General features: G+C 40.7%; 2 protein-coding genes across 3 annotated transcripts; one reads left to right on the top strand and one right to left on the bottom strand.

Moving 5' to 3' along the window:
- Positions 1-893: 893 nt before the first annotated feature.
- On the bottom strand, positions 894-9,914 carry LOC127002949 (uncharacterized protein C9orf85 homolog). Its single transcript, XM_050869260.1, has 6 exons — positions 9,762-9,914; positions 7,975-8,221; positions 4,834-4,941; positions 3,884-3,988; positions 1,786-1,862; positions 894-1,249 (listed from the first exon to the last, which is right to left on the bottom strand). Exons 2-6 carry the CDS (start codon positions 8,101-8,103, stop codon positions 970-972), a joined length of 699 nt encoding a protein of 232 aa, XP_050725217.1. The 5' UTR covers positions 8,104-8,221; positions 9,762-9,914; the 3' UTR covers positions 894-969.
- A 398-nt stretch (positions 9,915-10,312) lies between these two features.
- On the top strand, positions 10,313-20,722 carry LOC127002948 (KICSTOR complex protein kaptin-like). 2 transcript variants are annotated; one of them, XM_050869259.1, is made up of 13 exons: positions 10,313-10,658; positions 12,550-12,622; positions 13,174-13,264; positions 13,911-13,977; positions 14,181-14,263; positions 14,653-14,823; positions 15,652-15,773; positions 16,155-16,196; positions 18,150-18,319; positions 18,832-18,919; positions 19,541-19,670; positions 19,811-19,990; positions 20,555-20,722. In XM_050869259.1, exons 2-13 carry the CDS (start codon positions 12,564-12,566, stop codon positions 20,639-20,641), a joined length of 1,290 nt encoding a protein of 429 aa, XP_050725216.1. In that variant the 5' UTR covers positions 10,313-10,658; positions 12,550-12,563; the 3' UTR covers positions 20,642-20,722. The 2 variants fall into 2 exon arrangements, with proteins under 2 accessions (XP_050725216.1, XP_050725215.1); XM_050869258.1 differs by lacking the exon at positions 16,155-16,196 and having other exon boundaries at positions 10,324-10,658; positions 15,652-15,815.
- The last annotated feature ends 1,766 nt before the right edge of the window (positions 20,723-22,488 follow it).

Raw genomic sequence — 22,488 nt, 5'->3', positions numbered from 1 at the left:
CTTCGGAAAGACACGTGCCTGATTCTTTTTAAACATTGCATTAGTATTTATTAACCCCCTCACTGCGGATTTCCTACAAGAAGACATCACCAAGCTAAAGGAGTGGAACTAAAGTGGCTGCTAAGATTCAATGAAGAAAAATGTAAAGTCCTGTACCTTGGGGGGGGATATCCAGCATACCAATACCACATGGGAAACACTCCACTATCCACCACAGAGGCAGAGAAAGACCTGGGACTATATGTTACCAGGCTACCAGTGAAGGCCAAATCTGTGCTAATCGCAGTGGACGGGTTAAATTATGTGGTTAGTTTGGACTTTTAATTCTATTTGTGGATCGGAATTATTCAGAAGAGCTTGATTTACACAGGTTTTTTTTTCACTTTTTTTTGCCCTTGAGCTGCTTCCCTTACTGTAAAAAAAATAAAAAATAAATAAAAAAAGTAAAAAATATATAAATAAATAAAATATCCCCCTTCTCGAACTTTTGAGGGCTGTCTCCTGACCTTCGGAAGTGGCATATTCTGAGCCTTTGCCGAGGGAGTGTATATGTTAGCCTACACGTAAGAAGGGTTAAGTTGACATATTACAAACTGTCGTAAAATGCGCTGTAAAAAAAAAAATCAATAAAACTAACTTACCACGCCTTGAAAAAACAGTTATAAAGACAAATCAGCCACATTATAGTTACTGAAGGGTAGCGGGCTTTTTTTTATTATTGTTTCCTTTTTTGTGCCCTTGAGCTGTCTCCTTTGTTGTAAAAAAAAATAATAATAATAATAATAATAAATAAATAAAAAAGAAATTAAAAAAAATCTAAAATATCAGGCAATGGAGTGCGCAGGGAACTCAACTGAGATTTTTACATGGGATAAGAGGATTAATAAGGTCGATTTAGATTAAGTACTTATATTTAAAAACTGATGCAATAAGTAACACCACTCATCAATGGGTATAGGTTGGACAAATTCAAAAATCATCATCACTGTCGTCTTCCTCGTCATCACACCCGTCGTCACTGCTAAGATTCAGGTCCTCTAAATGCTCGTAAAACTCGTCTTCTATCCCCTTCATCAGCTCCTCCAGTTTCTGTCGGGCATTCCTGAAGTACTCGTCCATGTTCATTGTGTCTTCCTCCTCCTCTGCCTTGCCCTCCTCTCCTTCTCTCCAGACACACGCCTCCCCTTCAGAACCAGTGTTAGGCTGCTTCTTCTTCTTCTTGTGATTGCCTTCAAGCTTCTCTAAGTACCTGGAAAATAGGGGAAAATTAGCAACATGGAAATGAATAGATTGACAGTACTGTATGTGAAGCATTGGATTTGTGGCATTAACCCGTCCGCTGTGATTGGCACAGATTTCCCCTTCACTGGTAGCCTGGTAACACATGCTCCCAGGTCTTTCTCTGCCTCTGTGGTGGATAGTGGAGTGTTTCCCATGTGGTATTGGTATGGTGGATTTCCCCTCCCAAGGAAACATATAGTCCCAGATCTTTCTCTGCCTCTGTGGTGGATAGTGGAGTGTTTCCCATGTGGTATTGGTATGCTGGATTTCCCCTCCCAAGGTGCAGGACTTTACATTTTTCTTCATCGAATTGTCGCAGCCACTTTTTGTTCCATTCCTGTAGCTTGGTGAGGTCTGCTTGTAGGAAATCCACATCCAGGGGGTTAAGGAGATCAAATTTACTATATTATCCACAAAATCAGGCTGCCAGAGCATAATAATAAAAACTTCAGACTCAAGTGCTGCAATTATAGTATCCAAGACCTCCTGTAACTAGTGCCTTACCTGTAGTACGCTCGCCTCTTGCGCTCGGAAAGGGTCTTCACCTCAGCCTCCAGCTCAGCCATGGTCTGGAGTTGTTCCTGGGAGAGAGAGTGATTTATTAGTTTTATTCTTGTTTTAAGTTGTATATATATGAGAGAGAACAGATTAACCCGGTAGCAGTGACGGGCCAAATTTGTGGCTTTACCATGTAGCAGCGACGGGCCAAATTTGTGGCTTTACCGTGTAGCAGCGACGGAACAAATTTGTGGCTTTACCGTGTAGCAGCGACGGGACAAATTTGTGGCTTTACCGTGTAGCAGCGACGGAACAAATTTGTGGCTTTACCGTGTAGCAGCGACGGGACAAATTTGTGGCTTTACCGTGTACCAGCGACGGGACAGATTTGTGTCATGATGTAAACCCCCAAAAATAGATGATGCATAAACTGATCACAAATGCTTTGATATATATTATGAAAAGTTCTGCGTGAGTGATGATGATTTTTTCTCATTTTTCTCGCTTAGAGGGACCATTAAGAAACATGATCCACGCTGCTACCAGGTTAAAAATCAGCTCAGTTTGTTATATTTCCTAATGGCTGGGAGTATTATTATTATTAGGTATTATTATCATTATTATTATTAGACAAAGCAGATAGAAAGGGAGGAGTTGGGACACTATAAGCTGCCTTTCTAACAGCCCCCAAACACCTGAGACATAAAGTAAAAGAAAATGAAAGTGAAAATGACGAGAGAGAAGGAGAAAGCGGACGAGAGAATATGTTAGAGGTCTGTGAGGTCTGTTACAGGTTGGAAAATGAGCTCCAAACTCCCAAAAAAGCCTCCAAACTTTTATAAAACACACAATAGTCTTACTCTCTTTCTTAGAAGTTCATGAGGTTCGTTACAGGTTTACATGCGAAAGAAGTAGTGGCTGCCAATATATAAAACACATGACAGTCTTACTTCTTCAGTGTAAACCAAATGAAACAGTCTTACTATTTTTGTTAGAAGTTCATGAGGTTTGTTACAGGTTTATACGCAAAAAAGTAGTGACTGCCAATATATAAAACACATGACAGTCTTATATACTTCTTCTGTGTAAACCAAATGAAACAGTGTTACTATTTTTGTGGAAGGCTTATGAACAAAATTATGTGCTAGGTGTGAGTGAGGCGCACATATGAAAGGTAGTGGTGTGTGGGGGTGTGGGAGTGAGGGTGGGGGAGGGTGTGGGAGGGTGTGGAGGGGGGAGTGGTGTGGGCAGGGGTGGAGGGGGGAGGGGGAGATGAATGGAGAAATGAATGCTGCTTCCCAATATATGAAACAATCGAAACATGTTAGCCTTACTATTTTTACTGCAAGTTTATGTGCAAGAATTTATACTGACTCCTAATACATACACCACTTAACCCAGTAGCAGCGGGGATCATGTTTCTAAATGGTCCCTCTGAGCGAGAAAAATGAGAAAAAATCATCACTCACACAAACCATTTCATAATATATATCAAAGCATTTGTGATCAGTTTATGTATCATCTATTTTGGGGTTTATATCATGGCACAAAATTGGCCCGTCGCTGCGACACGGTAAAGCCACAAATTTGGCCCATCGCTGCTACACGGTAAAGCCACAAATTTGGTCCGTCGCTGCTACAAGGTAAAGCCACAAATTTGGCCCATCACTGCTACATGGTAAAGCCACAAATTTGGTCCGTCGCTGCTACAAGGTAAAGCCACAAATTTGGTCCGTCGCTGCTACACGATAAAGCCACAAATTTGGTCCGTCGCTGCTACAAGGTAAAGCCACAAATTTGGTCTGTCGCTGCTACACGGTAAAGCCACAAATTTGGCCCTTCGCTGCTACACGGTAAAGCCACAAATTTGGTCCGTCGCTGCTACACGGTAAAGCCACAAATTTGGCCCATCGCTGCTACACGGTAAAGCCACAAATTTGGCCCGTCGCTGCTACACGGTAAAGCCACAAATTTGGCCCATCGCTGCAAATGAGTTAAGTCATAATATTTTGTTAAGAGGTTTCAGAGGTTTGCCAGAGGATTGTTAAGAGGTGTATAGAGAAGGGGCTCTTGCCTCCCAACGTATAAAACACATTAGTCTTACTATTTTTGAAGGAGGTTTATGCGCCACAATCTCCTCCTTCTTCCCACACTTGCAGCAGACTTGGAGTTCCTTGGAGCAGTTGAGGCAGACTGTGTGGTAGGCGTCCTGGGAAGGCAAAGGGATATTTTAGTACTGAATTTTGGGAAGTCTATTTTACTTTTAACGGCAGACTAATATTAACTTATACAGTCGTCCCTCAAATAGTATGGTTTCCAATAGTTCAATTTTGGTTTTATGTGGATTTTCTAAGAAGATTTTTTAGGGTTTTTAAATTTCTCGACGAGCTGGAAATTTAAAAATCCTAAAAGATCTTCCATGACAATCCGTATAAAACTGAAGCCGAACTATTGGAAACCGTGCTATTTGAGGGATGACTGTATTTGTAATGTGAACTCAGCCATTCGGTGGTGACCAATGGCCAGTTCGACAGTCCAAAACCGAATCATTGTAAGCGCCCAACCAAACTATATTCTCCACAATGATCGGTTATTTCTGCTCAATACCATACTAATAAAAGAGATTTTCTGTGTAGTTTCATAAAATTCCATCCTCCTTTTTATATCAACGCCAAACATTAAAGCTACAAGGAATTTTCGTCGTATTTTGTGTTTGGTTGGGTAGCTTACAAACTTGCTCTATTGAACTGTAAAACTGGGCACGAGTGGTCGGTGTACAGATGTGGTGATCCTGAGGACCTAGGTCTGAGTTCCACCGCAAGACACTGACAATTTTCAACCATCACCGAGAGTTGGAAGATTACCCACAGGCTGCCCAGATCTTCAATCAACCCTAACTTCAGTGATTCTGGTCAAAAGGAGCACCAGGGGAGCAGCATGAGCCAAGGACAAGTCATATACCGCACCAGTCACTATAAATAAAAATAACCTGCACCACTAATGGGCTGTGCCACCTAACAGTAATAGCTAAACGACAACACCCTTTGTTTTTACCTTAATATTCTTCTGGTGACAATTGGTGCAGGTCTTGGGTTGTGTGAGCGGCTTGTATTTCTTGTACTTCACCTTCCAGGCTATGACGTCCTGACACCTCTTGCACACCTGGCAGGGACACAAGACAAATGAAGTAAGTTTTTTTTTCTTTTTCACAGCAAGGGAGGCAACTTAGGGTAATAAAAAAAAAAAAAAAAAAAAAAGTAGAAGCTAGACGCTGCTCCGACAAAAGAAAAAGAACGAGAGCACACACGATAGCCAGCACCTTAAGGTATAAATCAACAAAGAATGACCTCACTCCGTTGTATCGAAAATCTCATTAATAAGTAAACATATATTTTTAAGTCAAGACCCATAGTAGCTGTTTTGGGTTTACAAACCCAAAACAGCTACTATGGGTCTTGCTTAAAAAATTCATATATGCTTCCTAATTAATGAGACTTTCTATACAACAAAGTGAGGTCATTCTTTGTTGATTTATACCATAAGGTGCTGGCTATCATGTGTTTGAAGATACCCTAAACTTAACCTAACCTAACCTAACCTAACAAAACCCAAAACAGTTACTATAGGTTTTGATTAAAAAAATTCATAAATGCTTCCTTACTAATGAGACTTTCTATACAACAAAGTGAGGTCATTCTTTATTGATTTATACCATAAGGTGCTGGATATCATGTGTTTGAAGATATCCTAAACTTAACCTAACCTAACCTAACAAAAGCAAAAACAGTTACTATAGCTCTTGATTAAAAAAATTCATAAATGCTTCCTTACTAATGAGACTTTCTATACAACAAAGTGAGGTCATTCTTTGTTGATTTATACCATAAGATGCTGGCTATCATGTGTTTGAAGATACCCTAAACTTAACCTAACCTAACCTAACAAAACCCAAAACAGTTACTATAGGTCTAGACTCAGATAATTCATATAGGCTTCCTTACTAATGAGACTTTCTATACAACAAAGTGAGGTCATTCTTTGTTGATTTATACCATAAGGTGCTGGCTATCATGTGTTTGAAGATACCCTAAACTTAACCTAACCTAACCTAACAAAACCCAAAACAGTTACTATAGGTCTAGACTCAGATAATTCATATAGGCTTCCTTACTAATGAGACTTTCTATACAACAAAGTGAGGTCATTCTTTGTTGATTTTTACCATAAAGTGCTGGCTATCATGTGTTTGAAGATACCCTAAACTTAACCTAACCTAACCTAACAAAACCCAAAACAGTTATGATAGGTCTAGACTCCAATAATTCATATAGGCTTCCTTACTAATGAAACTTTTTATACAACAAAGTGAGGTCATTCTTTGTTGATTTATACCATAAGGTGCTGGCTATCATGTGTCTGAAGATACCCTAAACTTAACCTAACCTAACCTAACACAACCCAAAACAGTTACTATAGGTCTAGACTCAGATAATTCATATAGGCTTCCTTACTAATGAGACTTTCTATACGACAAAGTGAGGTCATTCTTTGTTGATTTATACCATAAGGTGCTGGCTATCATGTGTTTGAAGATACCCTAAACTTAACCTAACCTAACCTAACAAAACCCAAAACAGTTACTATAGGTCTAGACTCAGATAATTCATATAGGCTTCCTTATTAATGAGACTTTCTATACAACAAAGTGAGGTTATTCTTTGTTGATTTATACCATAAGGTGCTGGCTATCATGTGTTTGAAGATACCCTAAACTTAACCTAACCTAACCTAACAAAACCCAAAACAGTTGCTATAGGTTTTGATTAAAAAAATTCATAAATGCTTCCTTACTAATGAGACTTTCTATACAACAAAGTGAGGTCATTCTTTGTTGATTTATACCATAAGGTGCTGGCTATCATGTGCTTGAAGATACCCTAAACTTAACCTAACCTAACCTAACAAAACCCAAAACAAATACTATAGGTCTAGACTCAGATAATTTATATAGGCTTCCTTAGTAATGAGACTTTCTATACAACAAAGTGAGGTCATTCTTTGTTGATTTATACCATATGGTGCTGGCTATCATGTGTTTGAAGATACCCTAAACTTAACCTAACCTAACCTAACAAAACCCAAAACAATTACTATACGTCTAGACTCAGATAATTCATATAGGCTTCCTTATTAATGAGACTTTCTATACAACAAAGTGAGGTTATTCTTTGTTGATTTATACCATAAAGTGCTGGCTATCATGTGTTTGAAGATACCCAAAACTTAACCTAACCTAACCTAACAAAAGCAAAAACAGTTACTATAGGTCTAGACTCAGATAATTCATATAGGCTTCCTTACTAATGAAACTTTCTATACAACAAAGTGAGGTCATTCTTTGTTGATTTATACCATAAGGTGCTGGCTATCATGTGTTTGAAGATACCCTAAACTTAACCTAACCTAACCTAACAAAACCCAAAACAGTTACTATAGGTCTAGACTCAGATAATTCATATAGGCTTCCTTACTAATGAGACTTTCTATACAACAAAGTGAGATCATTCTTTCTTGATTTATACCATAAGGTGCTGGCTATCATGTGTTTGAGGATACCCTAAACTTAACCTAACCTAACCTAACAAAACCCAAAACAGTTACTATAGGTCTACTCAGATAATTCATATATGCTTCCTTACTAATGAGACTTTCTATACAACAAAGTGAGATCATTCTTTCTTGATTTATACCATAAGGTGCTGGCTATCATGTGTTTGAAGATACCCTAAACTTAACCTAACCTAACCTAACAAAACCAAAAAACAGTTACTATAGGTCTTGATTAAAATAATTCATAAATGCTTCCTTACTAATGAGACTTTCTATACGAAAAAGTGAGGTCATTCTTTGTTGATTTATACCATAAGGTGCTGGCTATCATGTGTTTGAAGATACCATTAACCTAACCTAACAAAACCCAAAACAGTTATTATAGGTCTAGACTCAGATAATTCATATAGGCTTCCTTACTAATGAGACTTTCTATACAACAAAGTGAGCTCATTCTTTGTTGGTTTATACCATAAGGTGCAGGCTATCATGTGTTTGAAGATACCCTAAACTTAACCTAACCTAACCTAACAAAACCCAAAACACCCCCACTTCCTCTATTTTCTCCCGTCCCTGCAGCCTCACCTCCGTTATGTCCATGCTGTTCATCTGCAGCGTGCGGCGGCTGGTGTCGTGCAGTGTGTTCTTGAAGGCTGTCTTGTTGTGGTGCTTCTGCTTGCGCGTGCGGTTGGTGTTCCCGCGCTGGCAGCTCATTGTGGCGGGGTGGTGTGTCTCCTGTCTTATGTCTTCTCTTCGCTGTTTTCTCCTCCGCCTTCTTCTCCGTCTCAGTGTTTTCTCTCTGCTTCTTCTTCTACTTCATCTCTTCACTTAGCTGTTAAAGGAATGTACTGATCAGTGACACATAATGTATTTGCAATAATTTGCATTTTTTTCATTACGTATCGTTTCCTTTTCTTTTTCCTTGAACTGTTTCCTTTGCTGTAAAAAAAAGAAAATAATTTTGCCGGTAAAATTGTAACCTAATGCCGCTAAAACAGTAACCCAATAGTCCAAAAGAGTAACATATCACCGCTTAATCAGTAATCAGGTAAGGTAGGGTTAGATCTGTCACCTTTGCTGAAAAAAAAATATTAGTAACCTTTTGCCGCTAAAATTGTAACCTGATGCCGCTAAAACTAACCCAATGATGCAAGAGTAAAATATCACCGCTTAATCAGTAATCAGGTAAGGTAAGGTTAGATCTGTCTCCTTTGCTGTAAAAAAAATATTAGTAACCTTTTGCCGCTAAAATAGTAACCTGATGCCGCTAAAACAATAACCCAATGGAGCAAAAGAGTAAAATATCACCGCTTAATCAGTAATCAGGTAAGGTAAGGTTAGATCTGTCTCCTTTGCTGTAAAAAAAATATTAGTAACCTTTTGCCGCTAAAATTGTAACCTGATGCCGCTAAAACAGTAACCCAATGATGCAAAAGAGTAAAATTTCACCACTTAATCAGTAATCAGGTAAGGTAAGGTTAGATCTGTCACCTTTACTGAAAAAAAAATATTAGTAACCTTTTGCCGCTAAAATTGTAACCTAATGCCGCTAAAACAATAACCCAATGGTGCAAAAGAGTAAAATATCACCACTTAATCAGTAATCAGGTAAGGTAAGGTTAGATCCGTCACCTTTGCTGAAAAAAAATATTAGTAACCTTTTGCCGCTAAAATTGTAACCTAATGCCGCTAAAACAGTAACCCAATGATGCAAAAGAGTAACATATCACTGCTTAATCAGTAATCAGGTAAGGTAAGGTTAGATATGTCACCTTTGCTGAAAAAAAAATATTAGTAATCTTTTGCCGCTAAAATTGTAACCTGATGCCGCTAAAACAATAACCCAATAGTGCAAAAGAGTAAAATATCACCGCTTAATCAGTAATCAGGTAAGGTAGGGTCAGATCTGTCACCTTTGCTGAAAAAAAAAATATTAGTAACCTTTTGCCGCTAAAATTGTAACCTAGTGCCGCTAAAACTAACCCAATGGAGCAAAAGAATAAAATATCACCACTTAATCAGTTGTTCTAGTGCCATGAACAAGTAATTTGCACTTAAAACAGCTACCAGAATTAATATTAGCATCTTCTTGAACTGGGGGAAAAAAAAAAAATCCGTGGTGTCGGGTGTAATTCTAGAGAAACACCCATCTGAAGCAAGGAGCGTAAAGTGCCTTATTAGAGAGCTTTCAGTCGGTATACATTTATTCATTTATTATCTATGATTACTTATTGTCATATTTATAAGTGAAGCAAACCAGAGGACAAATCTACCTGTCTATAAATATCATCAGACTAAATTAAAGAACCAGAGATTGAATACAGAACCTTTACCTGTGATTTAAAGCAGCTAATGTATTCTTGTTAACTCACCTTTAATTAGACGTGAGAAATAAAGGTAAATAAAGTGACCTGAGAAACACGTGTCATTGGTCTTCCTAAACAGCTGATTGCCATTCTTCACTAAACCTTATTTTTACTCTTTTCCAGTGTTTTAAGGGACTATAAGGTGCTTTATTTATGTGCTTTCTTGATTTTGACATAGAAGGAAAAGAAATTAGCAAACTACAGCGTTTTTTTTAGTTTCTTCATATATCAGAGAAGGCGAATTGATATATAGATGTTTATGTGCATTAAAGGGTCTCTAGTTAGGTTTAAAATAATATTGCTATGCTAATTCATCCATATTCTTCTTTGTATTGGATTATTTAAGTATATTTCAAGGCCAAGAGCATTGATTAGTGAGCCGAGTAAATCTGTGACATTTATCTTTTATCACAAGAAACCGAGACGTGAAGTGTATAAATGTATAAGTGTGCACAGTGTAGTGACTAAGTGTGCGTAGAGAAGTATTTAAGTGGAGAAAAGTGCTAAGAAGGACCTATAAAAAATGATACAGAGTGGATACAAGCTTCTCCTCCTTCTTTTGACCTGTAACGCTTTGTATCGCTTCTTAGGTCCTCCTTCTCAAAACTTCTATACTTCACAAGATGCATTTAGTTTCTTCACAGTGCAGTGTTTTTCAGTAATCGATTATTTCTAGAGGAATAGTTCAAAAGAAGAAGAAGAAGAGGGAAAGTCAAGACCACCTGTGACATCAAGATCAAGAACAAGACCAAGAGTTCCCGCCTCCTTCCCTCCACAGTGGTTTGTTTTTCCTTATTAAATCAACAAAGACTAACGTGACAGCGGCGGAGGCAGTCATTAAATATAGAGGGAAATGTGTGCTTTGACCTGGCCGCCTGGTCCACGCTTGTCCTGCCTTAGATGGTAATTAAAAAGCCGTTTATGTTCTTGATTGTAAATGTCATTCTTATCTCAGGAGGATTTGGAGTGTTGTTGTTTTTAGTAATCGATTATTTTTATTACATTTGTGGTCAGTAATTGATGACTTTTAGATTACTTATACCCTAAAATAGATTATAGTGACATACTGGTTGAGTGTGGGGTATAATATTATGCTCTCTCTCTCTCTCTCTCTCTCTCTCTCTCTCTCTCTCTCTCTCTCTCTTAGGTTATATTTATTTAAGTTGTATCAAATCAGGTTATGTTAGATTTAGTTAGGTTAGGTTAGGTTAGATTTAGTTAGGTTAGGTTATGTTAGATTTAGTTAGGTTAGGTTAGGTTAGATTTAGTTAGGTTAGGTTAGGTTAGATTTAGTTAGGTTAGGTTAGGTTAGATTTAGTTAGGTTAGGTTAGATTTAGTTAGGTTAGGTTAGGTTAGATTTAGTTAGGTTAGGTTAGGTTAGATTTAGTTAGGTTAGGTTAGGTTAGATTTAGTTAGGTTAGGTTAGATTTAGTTAGGTTAGGTTAGGTTAGATTTATTTAAGTTAGGGCAGGTTAGATTTAGTTAAGTTAGGTTTGGTTAGATTTAGTTAAGTTAGGTTAGGTTAGATTTAGTTAAGTTAGGTTTGGTTAGATTTAGTTAAGTTAGGTTAGGTTAGATTTAGTTAAGTTAGGTTAGGATAAATTTAGTTAAGTTAGGTTAGGTTAGATTTAGTTAAGTTAGGTTAGATTTAGTTAAGTTAGGTTAGATTTAGTTAAGTTAGGGCAGGTTAGATTTAGTTAAGTTAGGTTAGATTTAGTTAAGTTAGGGCAGGTTAGATTTAGTTAAGTTAGGTTAGGTTAGATTTAGTTAGGTTTGGTTAGATTTAGTTAAGTTAGGTTAGGTTAGATTTAGTTAAGTTAGGTTAGGTTAGATTTAGTTAAGTTAGGTTAGGTTAGATTTAGTTAAGTTAGGTTAGGTTAGATTTAGTTAAGTTAGGTTAGGTTAGATTTAGTTAAGTTAGGTTAGATTTAGTTAAGTTAGGGCAGGTTAGATTTAGTTAAGTTAGGTTAGGTTAGATTTAGTTAAGTTAGGTTAGATTTAGTTAAGTTAGGTTAGGTTAGATTTAGTTAAGTTAGGTTAGGATAAATTTAGTTAAGTTAGGTTAGGTTAGATTTAGTTAAGTTAGGTTAGGTTAGATTTAGTTAAGTTAGGTTAGATTTAGTTAAGTTAGGGCAGGTTAGATTTAGTTAAGTTAGGTCAGGTTAGATTTAGTTAAGTTAGATTAGGTTAGATTTAGTTAAGTTAGGTTAGGTTAGATTTAGTTAGGTCAGATCAGGTAAGGTTAGGTCAAGTTAGGATATTTTGGCTAGATTTAAATGTTTGCGATAAATACCTGACATATGTTCTTCACACTCAAGTTGGCTGTTGTTAGTGGCTGTTAGCGGCCTGTTGGGTGTACTTCTAAAATTCCCCCCCCCCCCTCTGCCCCCCATCTTTACCCTCTCAGATCACGAGCTAATTATACCTGACCTGACCTAACCTAACAAAATCTAACCAAACCTGACCTGTGCCCCGCTGCCAAAATACAATGAAAGGAAATAAATCCCTCAGTATATCCCCCCATACCATATTTAAAGAACTTAATATCTAACAAATAGGTGACAAAATGGCAAAGAAATATGGCAGTGGGTTGTATGAGAGAGAGAGAGAGAGAGAGAGAGAGAGAGAGAGAGAGAGAGAGAGAGAGAGAGAGAGAGATAGCAATGTGTTGTATGAGAGAGAGAGAGAGAGAGAGAGAGAGAGAGAGAGAGAGAGAGAGAGAGAGAGAGAGAGAGAGAGAGAGAGAGAGAGAGAGAGTTCTGTTCCTCATTAATTCCTATCACTCCTTTCCAGGTAACTTACAGACAATGTCCAGAAGAGATTCAACTGGCAAAGGCCTAAACTTCATTGATGCCCACTTCTTCAGGTATGCCCAGTAAAGTGCTGTCCAACTTCCTAATGCAAGAGTTAACAAGTACATTCATTCTTTCATCCCTTTCACTGATAAGCTCTGGTGCAGTTTTCCTTCTCTTATTTCTAGTTTATTTCATATGCATGTAAATAAATTCCAGTTCAGCCATAATAATAATAATTGTGGTGGTGTACTGTGTTTTATAGCCATGGTAATAATGATAATAATAATAATAATAATAGTAGTGATAGTAATAACTGAGTGAATAGGAAGGAAACATGGTGAGTGTATCCATAACTAGTTTCGTTCATGGCTTCTTCTGAGGAAACTTTATATACGGTAGTCGAGAATACCCATGTTTTTTTCCTCCTCCTTCCTAAACTTGTGAAAAATATCCCAACAATAATAAAAATAGGAAATATAACTCATACATAGAGATTTAAACAGCATATAGGTCAGCTTGTGTAGAATGTCATATGCAGTAAGACCAAGGGAGGAATGGTGATAATGATAATGATGACAGTAATGAAGATGATGATGATGATGGTGATGCCCTCCCTCCTCAGCCTCCCGTCCCAGGGCAACATCTACTCCCTGGCCTCCCTCACAGACGCTCAAGGCTACACCAAGCTGCTTGTCGCCTCGCTGCAGAGAAAGGCAAGTGACTCAGAGTGTGTTTCTCTATTTGTTTATTGGTGTTGTGATGTGCTGTATTTTGTGTTTTGGAGTAAGTCTTTGCAGTGACTCCCATCTTTCTTTTCCTCCTCTTAATTTTAGTTTGGCTTCGCTTTTTTACTTTGTTTCAATTTATTACCGCCCGTAAAATAATTTTGCGGAAGGTATTGTTTTCAGCTGTGTAATTTTTTTTTCTGTAATGCAATAACTTTTGAATCATTACCGCTAGGATGTTGAAACTTCATAGGTGGACTACTAATGGCCCCCCACCAGACGAGTTCGATTTTCAAGGTCAATGGTCAGAGGTCAAGGTCACAGGTCAAAGATGCATATTTTCACATTTTGAGCACTCCGACCAGAGGGTGTTGGCAGCAGGCGGTTTGCACTTGTTAGCGAGTGTCCAATGTCTAGTTTTATTTTCCTCTTCTTCATGTACTGACTGGAGTTTAGACATCAAGCTCAGTATTGTGTTTTGAGTTATTCTTTGCAATGACTCTCGGCTTTCTTTTCCGCTTCTTAGTGTCAGTTACTCGTAATTTCTTTTCCTTTGTTTTATTTTGGTATTTTCTTTTCTTTTCCTCTTCATTCTAAATCCAAAAAGTAAGACATATCAACTTTGCCTTCCCAGATACACTGTTTGGAGTACAGGAATGGCAAACCTTGTATGAGAGAAGTGCCGTTCACCTACATTCCAGGTAAGCACAGGTAAACATACTAACCATAAGCCTCGTCCGGATGCTGTCCAACTTCCTAATGCAAGAGTCAACAAGTATCCTCATTCTTTCATCCCTTTCACCGGCAGTCTTACCTTTACCTTTACTTTTTTTGTAGCCATATCAATAAAATCTGTAATGAACTGTATTTCTTATGATCTAAAACCCTTATTCTTTGCTTCCAGCCGGGGCAGAAATAATATCAGTTGATGCTGTGAACCGATCTGTGATTCAGGAAGACTTCATCATAGGGATCACCATATTAAAGGTGAGAAAAAACGCTAATAAGGCGTAATCCACCAATGTACAGTGAGGGACAAAAGTCGTGTCGTGATGTGTAGTGAAGAAAGAGTTGAGTTGTATGTATGAAAAAAAACTCATACAAGGTGGATTTTTTTTTTTAATATGTTCTGTTTCATGTCCTCTAATGGTGGTGGCTGGGGTTGGAGTTGATGTTACCCTGGAAACGAACACATATATGGACAGTTTGGCAATTTAACCGTGTAGCAGCGACGGGCCAGATTTGTGGCTTTACCATGTAGCAGCGACGGGCCAAATTTGTGGCTTTACCATGTAGCAGCGACGAGCCAAATTTGTGGCTTTGTCTGTTCTCCTTAGTGCTTGAGTATAAAGTAAAATGCAACCTTAATCTCCCAGAAGGAGGATGGGAAGGGCCAGCAGAGTCAGTTCTTCAACATCTACTCCGACTGGGACCTCAACTCCGACAGTGCCCTGGAGGTGGTGTCCCAGAACTGCCTGACCCTGAACCTGGAGTTTGTGCCCTACTACCTCTACCACACCGAGACCCTCACCAAGAATGGCTGGGAGGTAAGACCATTGCTTCTGTTACTTAATATTTGGGTTTTACTTGCCTTGTGTGTGTCCCTTGTTAAGTTATACGAATATATATTGTTTATTTTTTACATCTGAGAAAGCCGTCAAGTGTAAATAGAAAACAGCAGGAAAAAAAAAAACCTGCAAAATTTACCACCCCCAAAAAGAAAATGTGTTAGAGAATTCCAAAAGTTTATCCAGACTCCATTTGAAAGGTGTCTTAATTAACCCGTCCGCTGTGACTGGCACGGATTTTGCCTTCACTGGTAGCCTGGTAACATATAGTCCCAGGTCTTTCTCTGCCTCTGTGGTGGATAGTGGAGTGTTTCCCATGTGGTATTGGTGTGCTGGATATCCCCTCCCAAGGTGCAGGACTTTACATCCTTCTTCATTGAATTATAGCAGCCACTTTTTGTTCCATTCCTGTAGCTTGATGTCTGGCTGTAGGAAATCTGCAGTCAAGGGGTTAAACTGTTTGACACTTTTTGCCATCACGACATCTTCCCTTAACTTGTTCCACACATCCCCAACTCTGTACGGGAAGCTGAATTTCTTGAATATATATAAGCATCTTGTGTTTTGTTTCCCTTTTGTATCCTTTGTTGACCTGTATGTATATTTTCCTTTCTTTTTTACATCAAAGGAAGCATGGCATATAGTGAGAATATAATGATGATAATACTGTTAGGTTAGGTCAAGTCAGGTAGGTTAGGTATGGTTAGGTAAGGTTAGGTTAGGTCAGGTGAGTTCAGGCCAGGTTTCATTTGCTTGTCAGTCTGTTTATATATCCCCAGTGATGGTGATGGTGGTGTGTGTTGGCAGACGGTGTGGCTGCTCAGCGGGAGCGACCAGCGCATCCACGTGTACGAGCCAGGCGACGAGGCCTACCAGGAGGAGGACAAGAGCTCTGCCTCCTTCCCTGAGTTCCAGAACCTGTCGCAGATTGCACTCTGGATGGACGTATCTTACTCGCACAACAAGAAAAGGTGGGAGTCTGTAGGTCTTTATTTATTCACACAGTATATAAAGGAGGTAGATCAAGGGGAAAAAATTAAAATCCCTGTCACAGATCACACTCAGGATGGACGTATCTTACTCGCACAACAAGAAAAGGTGGGAGTCTGTAGGTCTTTATTTATTCACACAGTATATAAAGGAGGTAGATCAAGGGGAAAAAAATGAAAATCCCTGTCACAGATCACACTCTGGATGGACGTAACTTACTCACACGACAAGAAGAGGTGGGAGTCTGTAGTTCTTTATTTATTCATACAGTATATAAAGGAGGTAGATCAAGGGGAAAAAATGAAATCCCCATCACAGATCGCACTCTGGATGGACGTATCTTACTCGCACGACAAGAAGAGGTGGGAGTCTGTAGTTCTTTATTTTATTTTTACAGTTTATAAAGGAGGTAGATCAAGGGGAAAAAATGAAAATCCCTGTCACAGATCACACTCAGGATGGACGTTCAGTCTTACCTTGGTTGACGAGCTAAATTCGTTCCGAAATTCTGCTCACAAACCAAAAAACTCGTAAACCAAAACGAACATACATTTTTTTTTTTCAGAAGAGGAGACAGTTCAAGGGCGTAAAAAAAAAAAGAAAACAATTATGAAAAAAAAGGCCCACTGAAAACACGAAGATCACATACTAGAGCACAAACGTAAGCGACATGATCACGCGGGTGCTACCTCTGGGAGTGAACAACATGGACCGATACCCCATTCCCATTGTTTTCCGCTCTTGCAGTGAACAAAGGAAACCCACGCTCGAATCTTCGACTTGTACAAACAGGATCCTCGTACACCAAGTCACTGCTCGTAAACCAAGACATTGTTTGTGAATTGTTTTTGCTCGTAAATCAAAACACTCGTAAAGTAAGGCATTTGGAAACCGAGGTGTGACACATTGGGTTGGGGTGATTTTATTATTTTGGGTTGTAAATTCTTATCAATTCACTATTCATCGCTGTCTGATCGTGTGGTGGACCTGTGATTGCCAGTCTGTACCCTCCTTGTTCTGGATACTTCATCTAGTAGGTGGGGGCTTCGTGGTGCAGTGGTTAGCATACTCGACACACAACTGAGAGAGCCCAGGTTCGATTCCCGGGCAGAATGGAAAAAAATTGGGCGGCTTTTCTGATATCCCATGCCCCTGTCCACCCAGCAGTGAATGGGTACCAGGTATTAATCGGGGGTTGTGTCCCATCTCCTGGGATCTGTTCCCTTTTATAATTCCTTCCCTTCTGTCTCACTCCGGCATATGACCACAGATGTTGCACCGACTAAATGAAACTTTCCAACTTTCATCTGGTAGGAGTGGTTATTTTGGGGGGCATTGCAAATTATCATCACCGTTCACCACTGTCTGATCGTGTGGCAGACTTGTGATCACCAGTCTGTACCCTCCTTGTTTGGGGTTGCAGCTAAATATTCATGACCTTTTGGGTACGGCTGGAACTTCAGATAACACTCACACACACCTAGGAGGCAGGACACAACAACTTCAGATAACACACACACACACACACACACACACACACACACCAAGGAGGCAGGACACAACAACTTCAGATAACACACACACACACACACACACACACACACACACACACACCAAGGAGGCAGGACACAACAACTTCAGATAACACACACACACACACACACACACACACACACACACACACACATACACACACACACCTCGGAGGCAGGACACAACACCCACCTGATAGATATATAACCCCATTCATTGCCACTCCATCTGGGAACCGAGCCCATGAGCAGGTTGTGAGGTGAGCTTGCTAACCAATGCAGTGGAGGACTCTTATGTCTTAGGATCAACGTTCCCAGATTGTCCTATTCAGCCTCTTATATTTGACGATTTCTGACCCCAAACTATCTCCTCCACCCCAGTAACTAGAGTCATGTATAGTTATCGTTGAAATGCTTAATTATTGATGTCTTTTTGTGATAGTTAACCCGGTAGCCGCGACGGGCCAAATTTGTGGCTTTACCGTGTACCAGCGACGGACCACATTTTTGCCATGATATAAACCCCCCAAAATAGATGATGCATAAACTGATCACAGATGCGTTGATATATATATTATGAAATGGTTTGCGAGAGTGATGATTTTTTCTCATTAATTCGCTTAGAGAGGCCTTTTGGAAACACGATCCCTGCAGCTACTGGGTTAAGTGTCCAAAACTGGTTAATGCAGTGTGGTGAATATGATGATCTGGCAACGCTGCTCAGGATTGAAAAGAAAAGGACCCAATGTTTATGTGTCTCTGTCAATCCGTTGTGTCTTGCAGGCGTGTGTCGGCGGTGGGCGGTGAGGGCGGGAAAGTGGAGGTGTTCGCCGTCAGCCTGGACTCCCTGCCACGCGTCACCGCCAGCCAGTCTGTCTCCTGGGACTACCCCATCGCCTCGGTCCGCACCTTCAGCCTCCACAGCACATTGCCGCGACCAAGTTTTCTCAGAGGTGTGGCATGTTTTTTTAATTATTATTGTTGAGTTATTATTTCATAGTTTTATTTTTTATCTCTAATCTTTTATGTATTTCTTTTTTTATTGGTATGTTTGTTTTCACTTTTTTTGTTTTATTTATTGATTTGATTTCATTATTTTTTAGTATTTTTTCGTTTTATTTAATTTATTTTTATTTTATTTTATTAGATGCTTGCTTTACTTCTTTTAGTCTTGTCACACATCCTTTAGTATTTTTTCATTGTCTTTCATCACCTTTTAGTATTTTTTTGATTCATGAAGGAAGGCAATAGCAACATTACACAACACACTTCTTCCATGAAACTGATATGCACAGTAATCATGGCATCATATTGCATTTTTTATTTTTTTTATTTGTGTGTGTGTGTGTGTGTGTGTGTGTGTGTGTGTGTGTGTGTGTATGTGAGCTCCAGCAGCATTTACAGCTTCACATTTCATCTTTTTGTGTGTGCGGGCTGCTACAATAATCACAACTAACTCTTCCAGCCTTTGAGCCCCAAGGTGACCGAGAGCAGAAGGAGGAGGTAGTCCACATTGCTGCCTGCTCAGCGCTCGAGTCCTCCATCATATACAAGTAAGTGGGATCAGTGCGTGAGTTGCCATCATGTGGACTAAGGTTAAGAATATTGTTAGTAACTTAACTTTTTGTCTGTACTCTTACACACATATATATAAAGCAAATTGTGTTTTAACCCCTTGGATGCAGATTTCCTACAAGAAGACATCACCAAGCTACAGGAATGGAACAAAAAGTGGCTGCTACAATTCAATGAAGAAAAATGTAAAGTCATGCACCTTGGGAGGCGATATCCAGCATACCAGTATCACATGGAAAACACTCCACTATCCACCACAGAGGCAGAGAAAGGCCTGGGACTGTATGTTACCAGGCTACCAGTGAAGGGATATCCAGCATACCAATACCACATGGGAAACACTCCACTATCCACCACAGAGGCAGAGAAAGACCTGGGACTGTATGTTACCAGGCTACCAGTGAAGGCAAAATCCGTGACAATCACAGCGGATGGGTTAAGGTCATTTTTTCCTTAACTCGCTTCACTACACAATGCAGCAAGAATTCAGCAGCTGCCAGATGCCACCAAAAACAGAATATCGCCTTGGCTGGCTTGTTTGTCCCTTTTACACTTGGCTATACACCATGTTAATACTAAGGCTCCATGTTGTGTTTCAGGGACTTTCTGGGTTCCCGAGAAAGCTGCCTTCTGCCGGAGTCTGGTGCCCAGGACGCTGTTTTGTGCTGCACGGTTTGCGACATTGATCATGACGGACAGAATGAAGTACTGATTGGCACGTACGGACAAGTAAGTACACATGAAAAACACTGTAGGTCTTGCCAGTGTATAGATGGAATGAGGAGGGGGAGGAGGAGGAGGCAGAGGCTTAATCGTATCCCTTGTTTTGGCTTATAAAACTTGACACATGAAATTAATCAACTCTCTAGGTGGTGCTGGTGTATAAGTGGAGTGAAGAAGGCGCGGCAGAGGAGGCGTCGGCGGCGTGGAAGCTTCACCACACCCTGAAGCTGCCGTGCCCCGTGCTGGCCATGGTGTACGCTGATGTGATCGGCGACGGATGCTTTGAGCTCGTCGTCATGACCACCGCTGGGATACACATCTTCCAGGTAAGCTGCTTCATTTATTTAAAAAAATAAGTAAAAAAAGTAATGAAGTGTGAGTGTGGAGTAAATAAAAGTGAGGATAAACATGAAACTGGGAAGATAAACAAAGATAGGTGTAGGTGGTGGCTGAGTGGTCAGCGTGTGGGTCCTGGAGGACACAGGTTCACGTCCCGCTCTCCACTACAAGCTGACAATTTTCAGTCATCACTGAATAGCCTAAGACTACCCACATGCTGTCCTGATGACCACCTGTCAAGCTGGACTCTAGATTAAGTCTAAAGAGGATAAAAATTTAGCTGTTGGGGACAGCATGAGCCAAGCAAGATGATGCCACTATAAACATGCCTTCACCAACACAGGCTGGGCCAGCCACGAGGCATCACCAAAAAGGCCTAATGGTGCCTTAGGCTGAATGAAAAAATCTTGAAATGTGCACCACTGAGTGCTGGGTATTGAGCCCGGGCCTTGTGGGGAGACTACTGCACAGAAGGCCCAGGCTCAATCCCCAGCACTCAGTGGTGCACATTTCAAGACAGTGTACTCATCCCTGCCTTCCCTCTTTCCCAGCACGACCCCAAGGACATGGCTGCTCTAGTCCTGAGGAGGCTCAGGGCTCTCATGGAGCACAAAGGACTCCTTGAATTGGGGACTTGAAGTGTGGTACAGGAATCCTTAACAGGACTCCTCTTTTGTACTAATGTTAAAACCAAAAAGTAAAGGAATTGAGGCTCTGTCCTTTATGTTTCCTTCAGTAACCTGAGAGGGAGTGACAGGCTGCTTAGGTCTGTTTTGTTTGTTTGTTTTGCTCTGTCAAGAGAAGTCAACCTTTTGTCGTGTAAGCCCTAGATTTGTTCTGTTGAGGAGCTGTTGTTTTTAAGGCAGGGTAAGCCTTCACAGTAGGGCAGGGAATGAATAAACTAATGCTGTGGTGAGGTAGGAGGTTGCTTGCCGGCTCTTGCTTTCAGCTGCAGTCGTTATAAAGCTTCAGTGAAAGGAAGGCAGAGTGGGTGAGTCCTTCTTTCTAGCTCACAACCTTATCCTTCAGAGTGTCTCCTCATGGCACCCTTGGTAACCCAGGCTTAATCTTTGGAGTGTCACGGAGCAGGTTGGAGACAGGAGACTGGTGGAGAGGGGAAGGGTTAGTAATGGGACTGGTGGATAGGGGAAGGGTTAGTAATGGGACTGGTGGAGAGGGGAAGGGTTGGTAATGGGACTGGTGGATAGGGGAAGAGTTGGTAATGGGACTGGTGGATAGGGGAAGGGTTGGTAATGGGACTGGTGGATAGGGGAAGAGTTGGTAATGGGACTGGTGGATAGTGGAAGGATTGGTAATGGGACTGGTGGATAGGGGACGGGTTGGTAATGGGACTGGTGGAGAGGGTAAGGGTTGGTAATGGGACTGGTGGATAGGGGAAGGGTTGGTAATGGGACTGGTGGATATGGGAAGGGTTGGTAATGGGACTGGTGGATAGGGGAAGGGTTGGTAATGGGACTGGTGGATAGGGGAAGAGTTGGTAATGGGATTGGTGGATAGGGGAAGGATTGGTAATGGGACTGGTGGATAGGGGAAGGGTTGGTAATGGGACTGGTGAATAAGGGAAGGATTGGTAATGGGACTGGTGGATAGGGGAAGGGTTGGTAATGGGACTGCTGGATAGGGGAAGGGTTGGTAATAAGACTGGTGTATAGGGGAAGGTTGGTAATGGGACTGGTGGATAGGGGAAGGGTTGGTAATGGGACTGATGGAGAGGGGAAGGGTTGGTAATGGGACTGGTGGATAGGGGAAGGGTTGGTAATGGGATTGGTGGATAGGGTAAGGATTGGTAATGAGACTGGTGGATAGGGGAAGAGTTGGTAATGGGATTGGTGGATAGGGAAAGGATTGGTAATGAGACTGGTGGATAGGGGAAGAGTTGGTAATGGGACTGGTGGATAGTGGAAGGATTGGTAATGGGACTGGTGGATAGGGGAAGGGTTAGTAATGGGACTGGTGGATAGGGGAAGGGTTAGTAATGGGACTGGTGGAGAGGGGAAGGGTTGGTAATGGGACTGGTGGATAGGGAAAGGATTGGTAATGGGACTGGTGGAGAGGGGAAGGGTTGGTAATGGGAGTGGTGGATAGGAGAAGGGTTGGTAATGGTACTGGTGGATAAGGGAAGGATTGGTAATGGGACAGGTGGATAGGGGACGGGTTGGTTATGGGACTGGTGGAGAGGGGAAGGGTTGGTAATGGGACTGGTGGATAGGGGAAGGGTTGGTAATGGGACTGGTGGATAGGGGAAGGGTTGGTAATGGGACTGGTGGATAGGGGAAGGGTTGGCAATGGGACTGGCAGATAGCGGACGGATTGGTAATGGGACTGGTGGATAGGGGAAGGGTTGGTAAGGGGACTGGTGGATAGGGGAAGGATTGGCAATGGGACTGGTGGATAGGGGAAGGATTGGCAATGGGACTGGTGGATAGCGGAAGGATTGGTAATGGGACTGGTGGATAGGTGTTGT

This window comes from Eriocheir sinensis, chromosome 24 (assembly GCF_024679095.1).
Source record: "Eriocheir sinensis breed Jianghai 21 chromosome 24, ASM2467909v1, whole genome shotgun sequence".
Taxonomy (NCBI): Eukaryota; Metazoa; Arthropoda; class Malacostraca; order Decapoda; family Varunidae; genus Eriocheir; species Eriocheir sinensis.
The sequence above is the reverse complement of the archived record's forward strand: the minus strand, read 5'-3'. Positions and strand labels throughout refer to the sequence as shown.

Coding starts and splice junctions, on each gene's coding strand:
- LOC127002949 (XM_050869260.1), bottom strand. CDS start 8,103: ATGAGCTGCCAGCGCGGGAACACCAACCGCACGCGCAAGCAGAAGCAC. Junction 4,942..7,974: donor ACAGCATGGACATAACGGAG/GTGAGGCTGCAG, acceptor TGTCCCTGCCAG/GTGTGCAAGAGGTGTCAGGA. Junction 1,863..3,883: donor ATAAACCTCCTTCAAAAATA/GTAAGACTAATG, acceptor TCTCTCTCCCAG/GAACAACTCCAGACCATGGC.
- LOC127002948 (XM_050869259.1), top strand. CDS start 12,564: ATGTCCAGAAGAGATTCAACTGGCAAAGGCCTAAACTTCATTGATGCC. Junction 16,197..18,149: donor TACTCGCACGACAAGAAGAG/GTGGGAGTCTGT, acceptor TGTGTCTTGCAG/GCGTGTGTCGGCGGTGGGCG. Junction 19,671..19,810: donor TGATTGGCACGTACGGACAA/GTAAGTACACAT, acceptor TCAACTCTCTAG/GTGGTGCTGGTGTATAAGTG.